Below are 20,135 nucleotides of genomic sequence, written 5' to 3'. Positions count from 1 at the left end.
AAATCTTGTGTTCTGCCAAAATAGCATGTAGAATGTGAAAAAGAGAATATGTAATATATATACATTTTTAAAAAGTCAAGACCAAATAAGAGATTCACAGAATGTCCAATGTCTTGGCAAACGACTCTACACATGAAACTAGTTTTGTGGGTGTAAATTTCATTGAAGTATCCAAAAGCTTGTTTTAGTTTTAATGATTTGGTTACAGCCAGATGAATCAAGTGCCTAGCAAGCAAGTCATTTAGATTTGCCTTTTCAACAAAGGAAACAATAAGGAGGTTTCAGAAATACCACTGAACAGCTTTTCCCATGTGCACTTGGGAAACTGTTAGCTAACGCCTTGGAAATCAGCCACCGTACAGCAGTGTCTCACGGAGACATTGTCACTTGAGGACAGGGCTCTCAGAGGGGTGGCTGAACCTGGATTCCAAAAACTTGGTCCACAGCTGCTACCAGGATGTCATACCTGGTCCCTGCTGTTCAGGTAGATGTTCTCGTCCGATAGGCCTTCAATAGCAGGCGTGAGGAAAAGGCCTTAGGGGGCAGGGAGCTGCAGAAGAAGGAACTCAGGCTTTGGATTCTGTCTTTGCTGTGGATGGTCTATGTGAAGACCAGTCATTCATTCAACTGCAAAAAGGAGATAGTAATACTTCCGTCTCCTATGGTTCTTGTGCAGATTACAGCAAACCAGATAATGTATAGATTATGCTGCCTATAAGGTGAGCTGGAGGCACCCAATAAATTCATGCTGGCTGCCACAAAATGCAAGTGAGGTCCTCAAGCATTTCAGCTGAGTCGTCACCGTCACCTGGAGCACGCATATCTGGTAGGCAGAAGGAAGACCTGGCACTGTGGTTTTGAAGTTCATCTGATGAATGTTGTTCATACCCGTACGTTTCTCTCCATCTCTCTCCCTTTGGGAAATATGTTTCCCACTTGCCTAAAGGACCCTGCAATAATAACCGATACGAGTCCCAGGCAGGAGCCCCCACCGGTCCAGTGCTCAGCACTGTCTCCGGAGAGGACCAACCACCCCGAGGCTCCTGGCTGCACAGCCAGCTTCTCCCGCTCCAGAACTCTTGCTTCTCCTCTGAGCCAGCCTGAAACATTATGGGGGCTACTGATGTTGCCATCCTAATTTTTCTGGGAGAGCCCTTCGAGCCCCCCACCCCCCATTTGTCTGAGCATCTCACACTGGATACGCGCTCAGGCTTTGAGAACCTTTGGGACAGACATGGGGCTGGTCGCCAAGATCAGAATGTGATCTGTGGATAGAAGTTCTCCCTCCTACACAGTAGAACCTCCGTGATTAGAATCTCCTGCTCTCTCTGTAGCTTTTGTAGTGTCTCAGTCTGGGCAGTGCCCAGTTGATCACTTGCTCTGTTGCCTGCTGCAGGATGCAGTGTGGCCAAAAGAGGTTGGATACACCATCAGTGAGAGAGAGACAGAGAGAGAAGAGAGAGAAGGCAGACACAAGAAACACAAAGAACACGGAAGTAGAGCTTAAACTCAGAGAGAAAAGCGTGTTTGTTTCCTAGTTTGTTTGTTTATTTTTAAACTTACTAAGACACGTGTTGTCCTTGAAGAAATTCAAAAACTTCAAACACTCTTCCAGGTCATTCCCACTGTTACTGCAGTCACACCACGGGGCCACGCTGAGGCTGCTGGAGTCTATGTAGTTTGGGGTCATGACTGTGCCTAAAAGAGTAAAAACAAGGCGTGTTATTCTTGTGTGTGATGAGGAGGACTCTTCTACAGCCTGGAAAGAAACAAATGTTCCTCAGATGGCGGAAGCTCCGTGGATAATTGCAAACATTGTGTGTGCTGAGTGGGAAATTATGTTAAGCAGGCCATTTTTTTCTTGGCAATTTATCTTGAGCACATAAAATAATTTACACATTTACTTAAAAAATTACAACAGGGCTCCTTGAGCTGCACTTAGGGTACTTTTTTTTTTTCCCTGCACAAATGGTATGGATGTCATGGAGTAGGAGAGAATTAACTTTGAATGCATGATTTACCAAATCCCTTGCATTTTCTTGAAAATGTCATTAATCTTCATAAATAGATAGAACTGGTTTTACATATCTTAAAAAATCCTTTTAGGACTTGGAACGCGCTTCCCTCAGAAGCAAATGGCTTCTTCGGAGAAACAAAGGAAGCCCCCTCTGCAATCCTTACGGGGTGCCCCACACCCTGAATGTATATAATTAGGCCTCCGCTCATCAGACTCCAATTAATTTAAATAAAGTCTTCCAAGCTGGGAAAGAACTGGAAGTGAAGAGTGGAAATTCTCTGAGCTGATGGCCCCTGAAGCATTGTCTCAATAGTCCTCAGAAGTCCTCGGAGACATCCTGGGTGGTCTCCTCTTGCCCACATCTTTCCTGTATTTATGGTTTTCCAGATGAGTTCTGTACTGGCACTAGTAAACAATGTGTTTATACGTAATACAACCCGAATGTCTTCTCCTGGGTGGCTCACACCAGGCAATGCCTGTTCATGCCAAGAAGGCTTCTGTTTTTATATACTTTGTGGAAGGAAGAAGTAATAGCTGGTCAGTGATCCGCAGGATATGTTCGGTTCAAAAACAGAAACAATGGTCTCTGTATGCTCTTCTGGGTCAAGGGCACATCTCCTCTGCCTTGAATTCCTTACTGACTTGAACTACATTATATGCTAATGTGCCTTGAGATGAGAACTATGACCCAGAACAGAGAGGGAGCTTCAGCTTTGGGTGAGAAAGGAACTAAGGAAAGAGATTTAAATCTATCTAGTAAGCATGCCTGGCGCCACAGTGGATCCAGGATGCGTGGAAGAGGCAGGAGCAAGCTTTGTCCTCAAAGATGTTAGAACCCAATGACCAGCGCTCGGAGGGAGGAATGCGGCCCCAACAGGGAAATACATTTTGGTCAGTGGAATGCATTGCCTTCCTTAATCAATTAGTTTCTTAAATGGTGAGGACTTATTTCATCATGCTCAGGCATGTAACAGTTTCCCTTGGCCACTCGTGCTGGATTTAATGAGCATGTGTGCCCGGAGGGAGAAGGACTAAAGTGTTAGTAGCAATTACATCTGGGAATGGACTTGTAGATCTTAATACTATCTCCTTTGAGTTTCTCTGTATTTTTTTTTTAACTTCGCATGAGCATGCCTTAATTACTCCTGTTGTTTCTTAAACCTGTAATTCCATAGTTGATAAGTAACCCCTCCTAGGGACTAACTTATTTAAGAAAAGGAAAGAGCAAATGCCAATTTGGAATATTGACTTAAGGAAGATACACTCATGGGACACACGGTCAACAGCTGGTGAAAGGTTATTACCAACCGGGCACAGGTATCCTTTCAAAAAAAGGGGGGACGAGTGTGCAGACACCTGTAATGTCCCTGCGTTAAGTACCGTTACTGATTTTCCCGGGGCTCTTGCTGAAGACACTCCGGTGACAAAGGATTTAGTCTGCGCTGTCGTTTCTGGTGGGGAGTTCTTCCTGTTGGGTGATTTGTGTGGTCCTGGCAGGGACACTCGTCCTGGCTGAGCCATCACTCTTCTGACAACTGTGATTTCCCTCACCCCTCTACAGCCTTCATTATGTGTTCATCCTCAAATGCCAATCGTGATAGAGCCTGTCACCAAGGCAAGTCCCTGGTACCCAGAGCGCCCACCTGTCCTCCTGTCTGCCGCACTCCTCCACGGGCACAAATGCCCCAAATCTGAATCTGTTCCAACCCACTGGTGCCTTGTTTAATTGTTTTGTTCTCCTGAATGCTGGGAACCTAGTTCTTCTAACACCTCAGGTCTTGATAGACAGAAAAGACTGTTTCTGCTGTCTGTTTTCAGAAAAAAATATGTCCGCTAGAGCAGTGGTCCCCAACCTTTTTGGGGCCATGGACCGGTTTAATGTCAGAAAATATTTTCATGGACTGGCCTTTAGGGTGGGACGGATAAATGTATCACGTGACTGAGACAAGCGTCAAGAGTGAGTCTTAGATGGATGTAACAGAGGGAATCTGGTCATTTTTTAAAAGTAAAACATCATTCAGACTTAAATATAAATAAAACGGAAAGAATGTAAGTTATTTATTCTTTCTCTGCAGACCGGTACCAAATGGCCCACGGACCGGTACCGGTCTGCAGCCCAGGGTTTGGGGACCACTGCGCTAGGTCACACCCTGCACACCAGGAGCCAAGTTAACCGAGACTGAATGATAAGAAGGACCCCAGGAGTTAGGCGTTTTCTTTCCATAACGTCCTTTCTGGGGAAACAGCCTTTTTGATTTCCCCAGAATGAATGACTTTCAAGTTCCCTTCTCCAAAGTTCCCTAATTCAATTAACTTGGTCTGACTCGCTCTCCTCTCCCCACAACCAGGCTTTTTTTGTTCTTCTGTTCCACGCGGTCAGTTCTCTAACCGAGCTGCTTCACACTGCTGTGTTCCTGCTCTTTAACAATCCCTGCTTCCCGCCTCTGCCTTTGCACGTCCATTAGCCTCTTTTCTTCTTGCTTCCTTTTTACAAGCAAGTCCTAGAGGCCTGCCATCAAAACCGCAGTGCAGAGGGTCACCGGGAGCTTGTTCCTTTCACAGGTAGTGGCAGGCTACACTAGAACGAGTCTGCGCTTACTTGCAAACCAGACTGTCCCCCCCTCCCCGCCCCGTACAGCGTCTCCCCGGTCTTACCAATAAGCCCCGAGTAGGCGAGGAGGCAGTCTGCATAGTTCTCCTTTAGACAGCTGCTGACAGACCTGGACTCCGGCTGGCAGTTGGTAAAAAAATCAGCGAGGCGAGATCTGCAATAGGAAGAAAGGGGGGGAGGGTGCTTTGAAACATCCTCAGCCTCTAGACAGACATAACTTTTCTTTATTCCTTTGTTGATACGCCTTTTTCCATACCTCCCAAGATAGAAAACGCAAAGTCTTATAGCGTTAGCATCCTCTCTCATACCCCCCCAACTGTTCTCTCCCTCCCTCAGACACTGCCCACCTGTGCCTGTGCCTATTTTTGGAGGAGTCTTCAGGGTCTACAACCAGAGAAATGTAGGTGCTTTGAAGTTCCCATTCAATATTTACTTCTGACTCAACTCATTTGCATCTTTAGGAGATGTGCCTCTCTACACACTCACCGAGACCCATGCTGGGAAAGTAGGGACTTTATACAGAAACACGTCTCTGGCATCAGAATAGGCTCCCATGGCCCATCTGCTCCTGCAATACTGAGTGGCTTTAAAACGCCTCCTATCTGTCTTGTAAGTCACCTCTCACCCACCCACCGCGGGGGCAGTGATGATTCCAGTCACGTGACCACGAGGAGGAGCCCGCCTTTCTGAAAGTGGAGGGAAGGCCAAGAGGGAGCAGGGGGTGCTCCCTCTGGCCATGGCTTCACTGTCTCTGACCGGGTGTGGCGTGCCTGCCATTGGAGGCGGGGCCTGGAGGGTCCACTAGGCAAAATGCAGCATCTGTCTGCAGTCTGGGGACTCCCCAGGGGCCAGCGCGGTCACCGCCCCCACCCCTGGAAGCCCTGGGTACTGGCGAAGCTGCAGGGACCCACAAGCGGAGGGGAGACACAGGCACTCTGGTCTGGGGAGGAAGAGGCCTCTTTGTGACCAACGGGCTGTTTTGCCATCTGAAGTGGGTATTGTTGGAGAAATCCCGAGTGAGCGCTGGGCCCCCTCTGAGGTCATCTCGGCAGACAGCGGCTCTGTTTCTCTGCGAAGAACACAATGGGCGGCCAGAGAATTGAAATTCTCTGGCAATTACGGCGGACAATGAACAGTTGTCTCCGTTTTTCTTCTCTTTCGCAGCCCCCACCCCAAGCTGGCGGCCAACAAACCCAGGGCTGTTTTTACTTCTTTTGATCCAAGAAACTGTATTTACTTAGCATATTTTTATGGTATAAGCAAGCAGACAAGAGCCAGGTAGGATGGGTGATGATCACGAAGGTTTGTAAGAGGCCCAGAGGAAGCTCATCTGTGTCCCTTTATCAGAACTGGAAGTAGTCAGGGATTAAAAGGTCTAATGAAACCATCCAAGTTCCCAGCATACGGCAAAGGCAGCGCCGTGCTCGGGTGAGATTGGTCTCACCTTGAACCCTTGTCAACAAGGCCTTGTCTGGGCCTCCCTGTCTGCACAGATTTGCGCCCCGTCTGCCCTGCGTCTAGTGCCATTGCTGTGACTCCCCGGGGCAGGTGCAGGAGCTCGGCATTATTTTCTTTGCATGGCACCTGACGCCCCTCAGACAGGCCCGTTATGTGGCCTCCCAGGCAGGGCCATGTGCTGAAGCTACGTGACGCAGCAAAACCCTTCCGTGTGGGACCCGGCGTGCGCATGTGTACGCCCGGATCTCTCTGAGCCTCGTCGTTTTCTGACTCTAATTAAACACACTGAGGCGCGTAAAGCCTGGCTGTTTTTCCACAGCTTGGTGAAAGGATTTATTTTTCGGAAGGAATCCCTAAAGGTGGCTCAGGCTTACTCAACTGGCTCCAATGGCATCCAGCTTGGACGGAGTGTTAATTTCCAAAGTATTTTCCTGGCCATGAAAGTTAATGATCGAGCAGTCTTGGGCTTCTAACTTCGCAAGAGCCAACCGCGGTCCAGGCGGCTCAGGCTCCAGCTCTGCACACAAGCTGGTCACCTCTCCGACCTGGCCACCCTGGGCTGCCTGGCCCGTCCCCCAGAGGTGGACGAGAGGCCGCTCTGTCTACGTGTCTCCCACTTCTCGTGGTCTCCGGAGCAGCGATGAACTGAACAGCCGTGATATGGATTACTGTCCCTCAGTGCGAGGCTACTGCCACCAGACTCATTTTGCTTAACAACCTCAGAATTGACTCACAATTGGACTCTGGAATGAAGAGCTAATTGAGTCAGTCTGCTGCGGAGAGTATAACCCTGATGGAGAGGATAAAACTGTATCTACTGCTCGGAGCAGAACGCCTGACAGGCTGGTGTCTGGGAGGAGAGAGCAGCACAGATGCTGGCCCGGCGACAAGCACAGCCAGTGGAGGGGACGAGAGATGCGAAGTAATCGTGAGCACAGGCAGCTTGGCTAAAACACTGACGTTTCCCTGGCTCCTTCCGATTTGACCCAGCTCCCCATGGCATTTCTGTTTGGCGACAGGGTGGGCCCATTTCTAGGATCACATTTTACAGAGAGAAAAACGAAGGTAAGAAGTTTACACAGTGGTGTGATGGAGCCCGCTCACTACTGGCTGATGGTGAATCCTCAGGAATGTTGTGAGTCGGTTACCATCACAGTGGTAAGTTTGTAAGTGGCCGTGGTGGGAATATTTACACCACAGTAATCAGCAAACACTACAACTCAGGTTCGTGTCATTCTCAGAGAACAGTTTTTAAATATTTCCCAGCACAATGCTGTTTAAGTACCGGTATGGTCAACCCCACCAGTTAAGCGTGTCATGTCTTGGGAGTCAATTCCAGCCCTTTCTGGACAGATGTCCTCTGTCATTCCCAGTCAACTTTGGCCCAAGTGAAATCGTGTAGCACCAATTAACTTCTGGTCTGTAGTACCTTCCCAAGAAAGGAAACAGCCTGCCCCAGAGATAGATGCTTCCTTCCCCACATCTTCTTCTCTTACCACCATGGTTCTCTGAAATCTCTTAAAGCAACGTGTGAAAATGGTTACACGTATTAACATGGAAGCTAAACTCATGTCCGTTCTATTCACTGAAGGATGCGTTAAGTGTGACCTAATGGTAAATAAGTTCCCTGTCACTGAGCTCAAATAAGTGACAGTCCAGAAACTGAGAGAAACAAGTAGAAAGGTTATAATACTACAGCGGCTAGGTCTTGATAAAAGAGGCAGGAAAGGCTGCTAATAAAAATAAAATAGCTAACGTGAATTGAGTATGTAGTGTATGCAAGGTATGTCTTTATACACTTTATATTTTTTCCTGACAACTCTAACAAGGTAGGGACTATTATTTTACTCTCCTAATTTTATAGATAAGGAAAGCCACAGCCTCACAAGTTTAGACTAGAGAAAAATAATGAGTCATAAAAGCAGGATTTAAAACCATACATTCCAATTCCCACAACTTAAGCTTTTAACATTACACAGCTACAGAAGCTGGTTTCAGAGAGGCCGTGATATTGGGACCGAGGCTGGAAGAATGTATAGTATCTGTCAGGCAGAGGTGGACAAAGGTATCTGGGCAGAAGGAAGAGGCATATGATGAATTAAACAGACTCATAAAATCCCAGGCTTACAATAATGCAGGGTCCGTACATGCTGGGCACTGATCTAAGGCTTGACCTGTATTCACACATTTAATTCTCACAACAGCCTTAGTGGGTGATCTTGTGAGCCTCGTTCTACAGGTGAAGAAACTGAGAGTATAAGGAGCTCCTTCCAGGTGGTAGGGCTGGACGGTGACCACAGTCAGTCTGGGTCCCGAGCTGGAGGTCATTCTCAATCAACCACCACTTAACACTGGCATCGTCCAGAAAACTGTTAGTCATTCGCAGCAGATGGCACAGCCATGGGACACAAACGCCGAGTGATTGGTCGCCAAGAGCCTTGAATGACCGACCCGAGAGTTTGAATTTTACTCCAGCAGCCATGGGAGCCACTGGAGGATTTTAAACAGAGACTCGGACTCGATCTGGTCTGCACATTGGGAAGACTCTTGGGCCTCTCGGTTGTTCAGCCAAGATTTGCTTACTACCTTACTCTGTGCAGGAACTTCCTGCTCTAGCAGCGACGGGAAGAGCCAGAAACTGGCTAAAGGTGGGAGAAACGGTACTTAGGAGACTGCAGCCAGTGGAGGACCACAGGGAAGAACCGAGGGCCAGAACGGGAAGAAGAAAGGATGTGCTGAGCAGTGGGCATTGCTCCGAGAGAAGCCAAGACCGCAGGAAGGAGGGGGCAGGGGCAGGGCACGGACAATTCAGCACAGGTGCCCTGGGAACAGACGCAGGGATAACAGGTCCGCCAGGAAGGCAGTGAGGCGCGGTGGAGCCGTGCTGAGTTAGTTCACGGGGCTGCAGGGAGCCAGGTGTCTCGTAGGCTGTTAGAACCCAGAACTTCATCTATCCAAACCCCAGCCAGGGCCTGAGCACCTGCTGTCCCCGCCTCCCGGCACCCCAGGACAGCCCTGCGCACCCCTCCCCCGCCTGCCCCAGGTTAAGAATCCCGCTGTAACCAGTTTGGACGGCTTCCCCACCCAGGCTGTCGTGATCCGAACAAGAACGCTTACACTTCCAGCGTGGGATTAACAAATAATATCCACGACTGGGTTTCTTCTGGGGACATGAAATCTCCATGACGACAGCAGCAATGCACATGATTGTTTTTCCCTGAGAAAATGAAAATGAAATGAATAGGCACTAACGGAAAAACCTATCTCCCTCCAAAACAGAAAACTTCCCGCTCTTAAAGAGGAGCAATATTTGCCAGCACAAATGCCAAGCTGGCCTCAGGAAATCTGCGGAAGAGAAAACAGTGGTTTATGCAGAAGATACTATATTAAAGGAAGCATGCTGCTAACTGGAAATAGAAAAATGATTATAATGATAAAAGCTAGGAGCTCTTCTCAAACAGCAGATGGTCTTTTGACAGTGGGGAAAACAAATCATTTACCTACTTGTTTTCTAACATTATTAAGAAAAGAGTGTCAGGGCGAACAGGTAAAAGTCATACTAGAAATGCCCAGTTTAACTTACCCTGAATGATCCTTCATTCTTTAAATATCTTCCCAGGGCAAACCCATACTTGTACACAAGCCATGTGGTTGGTGGAATGGGGCCCTGGCCTCAGACTGGTGAGGTCTTGAATGAGATCCAGGTTCTGACACTAATTAACCAGAGTTCCTAAATGTGTTGTTTAATTACTTGAGCTCTTGATTTCCTACCCGCTTGAGAACCACGGTCTGTGGAACTCTTGAAGCTACTGGGTGAGAGGGGAGCATTTGTTTTCAAAGCGCTGTTATTACTCTTACCCACCGCTGCATTCTGCCACGGCACATGACTTTATAGAGTCAAGTTTCCTTGAAGTATAGAAACCAAGATTTTTCTAGAAGATCTCCTCATCTCATATACAAACTCAAAGCCAAAGAGATCAAGGTCCTTCCCAGAGTCACATACATGGTGGGGGGCCGCCCACGGCCCTTACTGGAAGCGGAGTTGCCAACTTCCTGCGACCCAGCCCTCGAAGGCAACAGTGCAGAGGGTGCTGGCCTTCCGTTTTTCTGGGATTTTATTGACGTCATCAAATATATCATGGCTCTCCCTCTGCCACTATTTGACCAGACTGTTCTTCAGAGCCTTCCTTCGAATGTTCCACTGGCTTAGCCTCAGGGAGGATTTTGAAGGCAACACAAGAGCACAGCAGGGGCCGGACGATGCAGACGAAACTCGGCATACGAGGGTGTGGAGTCTACCAGGGAATCGGGCTCCCCTTTACTGAGGGTCTTTGGGACCACACCACTGCCCACATAGGTCTGCAAGACTCGACTCCCCAGGCGGTACCCAGGACCTTGGGACAGGATCCCTTTATTAATCTGCTTGTGTAAGAAATCACTAGCATTTTCTTCTCTGACCCCAACGTGAGCATGAGGCCTTTAACATTTTGGTTTTCAATTCAAGCCATTTAGTTTCTGCAAGCTTTCCTCAGTGAGCCAGAGGAAGCAAAGACGGACAGGCCTGGGAGGGACACGTGCCTGTTTCTAATCACAGCCCCACCTTCGGGAGTTCCTGTGCTTCTCCAACCCTCAGTTTCTTCACCCGGGAAATGGGGCCAAAGCTCTCTACAGACACTCTAGGTGGCTGCCACAGAAGACCCAAATGACAGGACACGATGCCTCACCCAGAACGCAGAGTACATGCTGCCTAGGAAACTTCTACTTCCCGTCCCTACGTCGTTTCTCCCCATCCTTGGTTCCTTCCAATGTCAATCCCTTGCAGCAAAAAACACACACCCAACACAGAGAAACATACATCTTCATCTATCCTCTGCTGGCTCTCACAATACACCCTCTGAACACGCAACATCTGTGCGACTGCAGTCAGCGGCTGCGACCACAGTGGATCTGAGACGTCCCAAGCCAGGGATCCTGTGGTGTGACTTAAAACATCTCAGTCATCTGGGCTCTCATCAAATAAAGGCATCTTAAGAAAAGCTACTTTTTTCCTCAAGGGGTTTCGGAGGGGGGTCGGGGAAGACATATGTTCAAAATGACTAAATATCAGTAAGTTTGTTAATACTACTAATCTCTTATGCAGAATAAAAATAATTTAAAAAATATGCTGCTAATATTAGCCCTGGAACGACAAAGCAGGAGCACAGCGATGGTAATTTTCTGCGGCAGTGACTGACACAAAACAGATTCTTCTCTTTCTGTTTTTAGCAAATTACCTTAGACCTTCTTCCCCGGCAGCCTGCTGGAGAGCACATCTGGAAGACATCCTTTGACAAATCAGAGCCTATACTGAATACATTTTGCAGGGGGTGATTTCTGGCCTTCCTGTTCCTTAGCCATGCTGGGGTCCTCGGAGCAAAGGCCCAGCATTAGGGTGCAGGCTGTGGGGGGCTCAGGCCACTCTGCAAAAAGCCCAGGTCCTCTCTGTCCGGGAGTGAAGCAAAGGCCCTGGGGCAGATTCACACGCCCCTGGCACAGATGCCCATAGCTACACATTCCTTGTGTTCCTTAGCCCCTGAATGCGGATTTCCACTCCTGGTGGGATGGCTAGAGCCCCGACCAGTTGATGAGCTTCTCAGGGACTTAGCCAGACCACAGCCCCATGTTGTTGGTAACGAGCACTCGGAGGTTTAAGAAGCCTTCAAGACTTGCCTAACGCCTCTGTTTCCTGCGACTGGTGGGTGCTGTGGCCACACAGAGATCAGTGCCTGTCCCCCAAATCCCTGCTCAGCTTTATTTTGACACTTGAGAGGCTACAGCCCATTTAACAAACCCCCGCTCCTCTTGCCCCGAGGAACCCTGGTCACAGCATCTCGTCTGGCTCCATTGCAGCTCCTGGCCCAGCATGTGGGTCACCGGAGGCTATGGTCACTGCCCTCTGAGCGGGAGCCACAGGGTTGTGAGAAAGTGTCACCTACAGAGGAAGGAGTGCCGGGAACCCAGGTGGAGCCAAGCATCGTGGTCGCCCACGCACCCTGCTGGCATGCCTCCCCAGGGTGAGGTTTGGTGACAGCAGGCTGCAGGGCAGAGGTCGGATGCCTCCGTGGCCTTCCTGATCAACTCCCACTGCAGCAGCCCCCAGACGGAAGTCTGGGGCAGCGTCTGCTCAATCTCAGCATCCCTCCCAGAGCCACCTTGCCTGAACAGTGACAGCCCTCAATCAACATCTGCAGATAGGCTGACGGGCTTGACAGCTAATCTCTACGTGGCACATTTGAAAAGCAAGTTATAGTAGCTGGGAAGGGAATGAATGCCAACCTAGAAAGGGCTCTTGGCAGCCTCTGATCGGATGCCCCAGAGCTGCCCTTGGGCCAGGACCCCCTCTGCATCCCCTCAACCGATCTTTGCAATGCCTGATGTCCCCGGTTAAGCAGTCTGTAAGTCATAACGGGAGCACAGAACACAGCAAACAACCCTATGCGGCACTGCCAAGTAATAAAGTTGTTCTGTACTATCCATGTTACAGCACGTCCATTAGTGGGGAAGACCTAACCCTGGCAGTACTTGCTTTTATGAGAAAAAATGGAGGGAAGAAGACATTGGAGGTTTTCTGAATGCTGAAATTATCCAATAGCTTTCTGATGGGAAAACAGTAGATGACAAATAGGCTATAACTCTTTAAGAGTAAATCTTATTCAGTAAGTCTTTTATATTTCTGCAGGGAAACTCTGGAAATCAGTTGTGTATGACTTTGAGCCACAAGGAGACACAGAAATCTAGATGTTCAACCGATCTTTGAGCAGTGGAACCAGAGCTTAAGTCTCGGGGCCGACACTGGATTTCTTTCATGCAAAGTTCTGCCGGCAACGCCACCTTCGGGAGTGACTTACAGAGGCTGCCTCACATTCGTCCTGGAGCCTAGGGGCCTCCCAGTTACCTGCAAAGGTCAGCCACCATGGCTCCCATGTAATTATTCGTTCCTTCTCTTGCTTAAGAATTTTGAGATGAGCCCTGGCCGGTTGGCTCAGTGGTAGAGCATCGGCCTGGCGTGCGGAAGTCCCGGGTTCGATTCCCGGCCAGGGCACATAGGAGAAGCGCCCATCTGCTTCTCCACCCCCCCCTCCTTCCTCTCTGTCTCTCTCTTCCCCTCCCGCAGCCGAGGCTCCGTTGGAGCAAAGATGGCCTGGGCGCTGGGGATGGCTCCTTGGCCTCTGCCCCAGGTGCTAGAGTGGCTCTGGTCGCAACAGAGCATCGCCCCCTGGTGGGCAGAGCGTCGCCCCCTGGTGGGCGTGCCGGGTGGATCCCGGTCGGGCGCATGCGGGAGTCTGTCTGACTGTCTCTCCCCGTTTCCAGCTTCAGAAAAATACAAAAAAAAAAAAAAAAAAAAGAAAGAATTTTGAGATGCATTCTGATGTCACTTTGATGCAACAGAATAAATGTAAAAAAAATTAGGGAGGGTCACTGGCAGCCACAGTAAGGTATGGTGGAGGTGGTGAACAGCTGGCACAAAGTGCACACACAGCCTCGGCGAGATGGAGGCTGTGGGTTTGGTTCTGTGCCTCCAGCAACCTGTGGGGACTGGGGAACGACCAGGTCCACTATTCATGAAATACTGAAATGAACGCCAGGACGGCTGCTCGGAAGGAAGCCCTGCTTGCGGTGGGTGGAATAACGGCCCCCGAAGATGTCCCCGCTTTGATCCTGGGAACCTAAGAAATGGTTGAAGACAAAAGGGCCTTGGCAGACAGGGTTAGGGCTGTGGACCTGGAGGTGGGCTATTATCCTGGATTATGGGGTGCAGGGGCACAATGCCATCCCAGTGCTCCTTAGAGAGGAAGGGAAAGGCGGATGAAGTCAGAGCGATGTGGCGTGAGCAAGGCTGGGTGGTCTTGGCTGATTTTGAAGGTGATGGGAGGGGCCGTGAGCCAGAGAAATGGGGGTGGGCAAAGGAAAGAAAACGGGTTCAACCCTCCCGAGGACCTGCAGAGGGAATTTAGCCCCATGGATGCCTTGGTGTCAGCCCAAGGCGGTCTGTGTAGGTCTTCTGACCGTCAGACCTGGGAGAAAATGGATTCATGTTGTTTAACCCTGTGAGTAGTGAGTTCTTTTCATGCTCGCTGACCCCCAGGAGTGAGTTTTTTTTTTCCCAAACAATGAAATTAGTTCCAGTTTTATTAACTTAAAATCATGTTTGTTTGATGACCAATTTATGGAAACAAGAAGAACATACATTTGCCTTTTTTTTTTTTTACTTTTTTTTTTTTTACATTTGCCTTTTTTAATGTTTCCTTACCCATTTTTAAAATAAAAATTTTTGTACCATCATGCTCTGGATGGTCAGGAGGCACGAGGACGTACATGAACATTCGTACTACTCGAGGGTTAAAGCCACCACGTTGGCGCTAATTCATGAAACCAGCAACAGAAGACTAAATCGATACTAAAAAGCAATCCACAATAGGGGGTTTGCATATAGAATTTAGAAATGGACCGGGGCTTAAATTTCAATTTAACTACTTACTAACTGTGACATTTGGGATAAGTACCTTAACTGCTCTGAAACTGAACTTACTCTGGCTGAGTGTCACTAAGTCCTTCAAAATGTTCCTGAAGTATCGGGGAAAGCTGGTACTGAGCACCTGTTTACGACTGTTCCAGATTCCTAGCTGAGGACAAGACTCACCAGCGCTGGCGTCTTCTGATCTGCTCTGGACCAGCCCAGGAGGTCCACTCTGACCTTCGGAGCTCCATGAAGCCCTAGCGTAGAGATGGCCACACTGGCATTTTCCACAGGATCCACCTGCTAGTGACTGGGCATGTGGGACTCTCTGTCCTGAGGTCACTAATCTACCTGTTCAGGGCCTGTACATGCTCGATAAACTCACAAGTAATATCAGGCTTATTCGTACCACTAAGAAGAAGGAGAGACTTCTCCCCATGAGTTCTCTGTGCCCGCAAGAAGAGAAGTTGTTTTACAAGCCAATGGAATCACAATTCGCCAGGTCACTTCACGGGGTCCCCATGAGACGCCGTTTGCTGGCTTGGCTGGATTGTATACGTTTAAGGAGGTGCTGTTTGCACCCTAACAAGACATTGTTTGCATTATGATGTTTACAGCCAAAGAAAACAAAGTCTAAGTACTTTAAGGAAACATAAGTCAATTCTAAAAATTATCCTGAATGCTGCCTGGCCTCCTTCAGTCAAACTTTGCTTTTCTGGGGGTTCCCAGAAGATGAAAAATTAACATTACACAGGCTCTCTTGACTTTAATGACTCACATATTATTAAATATATTACTTGTATCCTGGACTTAACAATTTATATATTATTACATTTATATTTACATATTGATATATCTTTATATATTAAATTATTAAATAAAAATAACATAAATATTTTGAAAAAATCCTCCCTTTGTCCCTACTCCCAAAGGACAAGGACTAAATAACTCCAAGGTACCTGTGACCCAAGCTCCAAGCTCGTCAGAATGTTAATTTACCTTCCGAACACACAAGGAGCCAAGTTTCTGGTGTCCAGGGAGGGTGTGGGGAAAGAGAAAGGCAAATGGAGGTCTGCATGGCTCCCAGCCTACCCTTGCATAAACAGACTTTAAGCAGAAACATATGAAAATAATCTCCCCTATTAATCTTTAATAGGGTCGCAGCCGTTCTAAGGAAAATTATGCTCAATAGTAAATACACACCAGGTCAACTGTTCTTCCAGGCAAGTTGTTTTAAGGTCAACAGAGACATTGAGCTCAGCCAACAGCTAGTCCCTACGATCTTCCTTCCTAGATGGGGCTCTCTCTGCTCAGGGAACAGGGATCTGGGGTGGTATATGGCCAAAGAACACATCACTTACTCCACTGCCATCAGATGAGGGTCCTCCCCTTTTCAGACAACCCATAACCCCTCTTTGCAATCCATTCTCGTGTTTAACATCCTCTTGTCTAACAGCGCCTTCCCACCCTCTCCCCTCCTGCCTAACTTTTTTATATTTTATCCTAGAGCTCTCAACTATTAAAACCACATGCTTCCCTTTTCACTGCAGGGCAGTGGAGCTGAATACATGGTCCACACAAGCCATTTTAATAGTAAACTGTCCCACCAACCTCTCCACCCAAGTGGGTGACCTTAAGGTTGGTTGGGGATTTTTTTTTGTTTTTGTTTTTTTGTTTTTACCAGAACATTGCATAAGTTTATTTCAGATGTTACAGCAATGTACAAATCATCAAGTTTAATTCTTGAGTATTTTTTAAAGTTATTTAGGGAACTTTTCTTTTCCGCCTCCTATACAACGGTTTCCCAATAGTTCTGTGTTTGGAGGACTTTCAATTGATGAGTAAACTGCTTTGTTGATATGCCATGACTTCTTGCCCCAAATAAAAGGAATCTGAACAAATTATATGTTGCATTGATTTCTCTGCAGGTTATTTTGACCTTTAATATCAACGGTCTTACTGTGGCAAGTGGTCGTGAAGTACAGAGAGTGGGGAGGGGCTGTATGTGAGACGCCCACGTCACAGTCCACCACCCATCCCGCGTTCCAGGGAGCAGAGGCTTGCCTGTGACAGTCCCCAAGCCCCTAACTAAGAGAAGAGTGCCATGGGGTCATGCTGGACACAAAGGGTGTTGACACAGCAACCCTGCATTCTGCCTGACTGAGCTGAATCCAATGATAAAATCCTTCAGCGTGCCTAAGAAAGAGAAGGGCCGTCTGTCTATCTGGAGGGCATCACTCAGAGCCAGACACCAAGCTGGACCAGGGACGCCAGCAGCCACGCAGTCACACAGCGACAGCAGTTCTAGAGTTCCCAGCACCCACTGCTACCTGGAAGGTCTCCAGCATTGGTCTCCATGACATCCCTCAGCCCCGCCACCCTGACCTGTTGGCATCCCTCAGCCCCGCCACCCGGACCTGTTGGCATCCCTCAGCCCCGCCACCCGGACCTGTTGGCATCCCTCAGCCCCGCCACCCTGACCTGTTGGCATCCCTCAGCCCCGCCACCCTGACCTGTTGGCATCCCTCAGCCCCGCCACCCTGACCTGTTGGCATCCCTCAGCCCCGCCACCCGGACCTGTTGGCATCCCTCAGCCCCGCCACCCGGACCTGTTGGCATCCCTCAGCCCCACCACCCGGACCTGTTGGCATCCCTCAGCCCCGCCACCCAGACCTGTTGGCATCCCTCAGCCCCGCCACCCGGACCTGTTGGCATCCCTCAGCCCCGCCGCCCTGACCTGTTGGCATCCCTCAGCCCCGCCACCCGGACCTGTTGGCATCCCTCAGCCCCGCCACCCTGACCTGTTGGCATCCCTCAGCCCCGCCGCCCTGACCTGTTGGCATCCCTCAGCCCCGCCACCCTGACCTGTTGGCATCCCTCAGCCCCGCCGCCCTGACCTGTTGGCATCCCTCAGCCCCGCCACCCGGACCTGTTGGCATCCCTCAGCCCCGCCACCCGGACCTGTTGGCATCCCTCAGCCCCGCCACCCTGACCTGTTGGCATCCCTCAGCCCCGCCACCCGGACCTGTTGGCATCCCTCAGCCCCGCCGCCCGGACCTGTTGGCATCCCTCAGCCCCGCCACCCTGACCTGTTGGCATCCCTCAGCCCCACCACCCGGACCTGTTGGCATCCCTCAGCCCCGCCGCCCTGACCTGTTGGCATCCCTCAGCCCCGCCGCCCTGACCTGTTGGCATCCCTCAGCCCCGCCGCCCTGACCTGTTGGCATCCCTCAGCCCCACCACCCTGACCTGTTGGCATCCCTCAGCCCCGCCACCCGGACCTGTTGGCATCCCTCAGCCCCGCCACCCTGACCTGTTGGCATCCCTCAGCCCCGCCACCCGGACCTGTTGGCATCCCTCAGCCCCGCCATCCTGACCTGTTGGCATCCCTCAGCCCCGCCACCCTGACCTGTTGGCATCCCTCAGCCCCGCCACCCGGACCTGTTGGCATCCCTCAGCCCCGCCACCCGGACCTGTTGGCATCCCTCAGCCCCGCCATCCTGACCTGCAGGAGCCGGACGGAATGGACACATGACAGCTACATGCACCCAGACTGTCTCAGTTCAGGAAACACTTGTACACACACATATCTTCTAACCCAAGACTCTTCTGGTCCTTCGAGAGCAGCCATGCTCAAAGTGGAACCCAGCACCCTGGCAATCTCAGAGAGCTTTTCAAGCTCCGTGAAGTCAAAACCATTTTCCTAGCCATCCTAAGTTATTATTTACCTTTCACTTTCATTCTCTCACGAGAGTACCGTGGAATGTTTCCAGAGGCCACGTGGCATGGGATCCTGCAACAGACTGACAGCCCGAGCAGACAGAAGAGGCAAGCGTCTTCTAGGCAGACCCTAGACTGTAAAAGTGTAAAACAATGCCAACTCCTCCCGAACTGATTTTTAATAAAAATACAGTCTGTTATTTATCATAGCATGTAATGGGCTTCTGGCGTTATTTTTAAATACAGTAATAAATATGTAAACGTTTCTTCAGCTTTGCTTCTCAATATGGTTAAGTATCGATAGATTTTGGGACTTGGGGACTTTCAGTAATTTTTAAGACTGTAGAAGAGTTCTAAAACCAAAAAAGGTTTAAAAACCCCCATTTTAACACCAAGTGCAATATGTGTGACGGGAGGCACATAAGCCCTATCTTGACAGGATTCAAATTATTAAAATTTTTTGTTTTAAAGTGAATAGTTACAGAGAACAGAGTGATGGTTGCCAGAGGGGAGGGGGCTGGAGACTGGGTGAGAAAGGTGAAGTGATTAAGAAGTAGAAATTGGCAGTTACCAAACAGTCATGGGATGTAAAACACAGCATAGGAATATAGTCAATAATATTATGATAACTATGCATGGTGCCAGGTGGGTGTTTGAAACATCAGAGGAAACACTTTGTAAGGTATATTGTCTAGCCACTATGCCGCACTCCTGAAACTAATACAAAGTAATACTGAATGTCAATTGTAATAAAAAAAATAAAATTAAAAATAACAAATTCAAAAATAAAATATAATAAAATAAACAAATAGGCCCTGACCAGTTGGCTCAATGGTAGAGCATCGGCCTGGCGTGTGGAAGTCCTGGGTTCCATTCCCAGTCAGGGCACACAAGGGAAGCGCTCATCTGCTCCACCCCCCCCCCCCCTTGCTTTTCTCTCTCTTTCTTTCTTCTCCTCCTGCAGCCATGGCTCAAATTAGAGTGAGTTGGCCCCAGGCACTGAGGATGGCTCCATGACCTCTGCCTCAGGCACTAAAAAATGGCTCAGTTTGTAATGGATCAAGGACCCCAGATGTGTAGACCATTGCCCCCTAGTGGGCTTGCTGGGTGGATCCCAGTTGGGGTGCATGCAGGAGTCTGTCTCTGCCTCCTTATCCTCTCACTAAATACATACAAAATAAAATTAAAATAAATAATAAAGAAGTAAACAAATAAAAGTAAAAACAAAGTCCCCTCCAGAATCCAATTCCATATACCCAGAGTGTCTTCGGAAAATCACGCTGGGTGGTCAGCAAGCTGTGCCTACCTTGTCTTGGAAGCGGGCGGCCCAGCGTACAGGACCCGGGTTCTGCAGCCCGACAGGCCCTCTGAGTTGTAATTCCAGGGGCGTCACTTGGGCGCCTGCAGAAGTTGCTCAAGGTTGCACCACGTCATCGGTGAAATGGGGAGGCTAATGACAGCCCCCACTTCCCGGATTGATGGGCTAATGACAGCCCCCACTTCCAGGATTGCTGGGCTAATGACAGCCCCCACTTCCAGGATTGCTGGGCTAATGACAGCCCCCACTTCCCGGATTGCTGGGCTAATGACAGCCCCCACTTCCAGGATTGCTGGAAAGTGCCCAGCACAGGGCCTGACAAACGGCAAATGTTGCTGTCCTCATCATCCTCCTCATCACCGTCACCGTCATCCCCACGTTGCTGCCACGATGCCCCTGGCTCTGCGGACTTGGGGCTCCTGAGTCCTGTACAATGAGCCACTCTGTCCCCGGTTGCAGCCCGCTTCCTGACGGGGTGATCGACGGGGTGATTCACAGCACAGAGCCTCCCAGA

General features: G+C 49.4%; 1 protein-coding gene across 3 annotated transcripts in view; it reads right to left on the bottom strand.

Annotated features, from left to right (window-relative positions):
- Positions 1-20,135, bottom strand: part of GFRA1 (GDNF family receptor alpha 1) — a 188,814-nt gene that overhangs the window by 28,325 nt on the left and 140,354 nt on the right. For all 3 annotated transcript variants that reach the window (XM_066354948.1, XM_066354947.1, XM_066354951.1), the window contains 2 exons: positions 4,673-4,782; positions 1,564-1,698 (listed from right to left, as the gene is read on the bottom strand). In XM_066354948.1, coding sequence (XP_066211045.1) covers positions 1,564-1,698; positions 4,673-4,782 — 245 coding nt within the window. The remainder of the gene's footprint in view (positions 1-1,563; positions 1,699-4,672; positions 4,783-20,135) is intronic.

The sequence above is a fragment of the Saccopteryx leptura genome, chromosome 13 (genome assembly GCF_036850995.1).
Source record: "Saccopteryx leptura isolate mSacLep1 chromosome 13, mSacLep1_pri_phased_curated, whole genome shotgun sequence".
Classification (NCBI taxonomy): domain Eukaryota; kingdom Metazoa; phylum Chordata; class Mammalia; order Chiroptera; family Emballonuridae; genus Saccopteryx; species Saccopteryx leptura.
The sequence above is the reverse complement of the archived record's forward strand: the minus strand, read 5'-3'. Positions and strand labels throughout refer to the sequence as shown.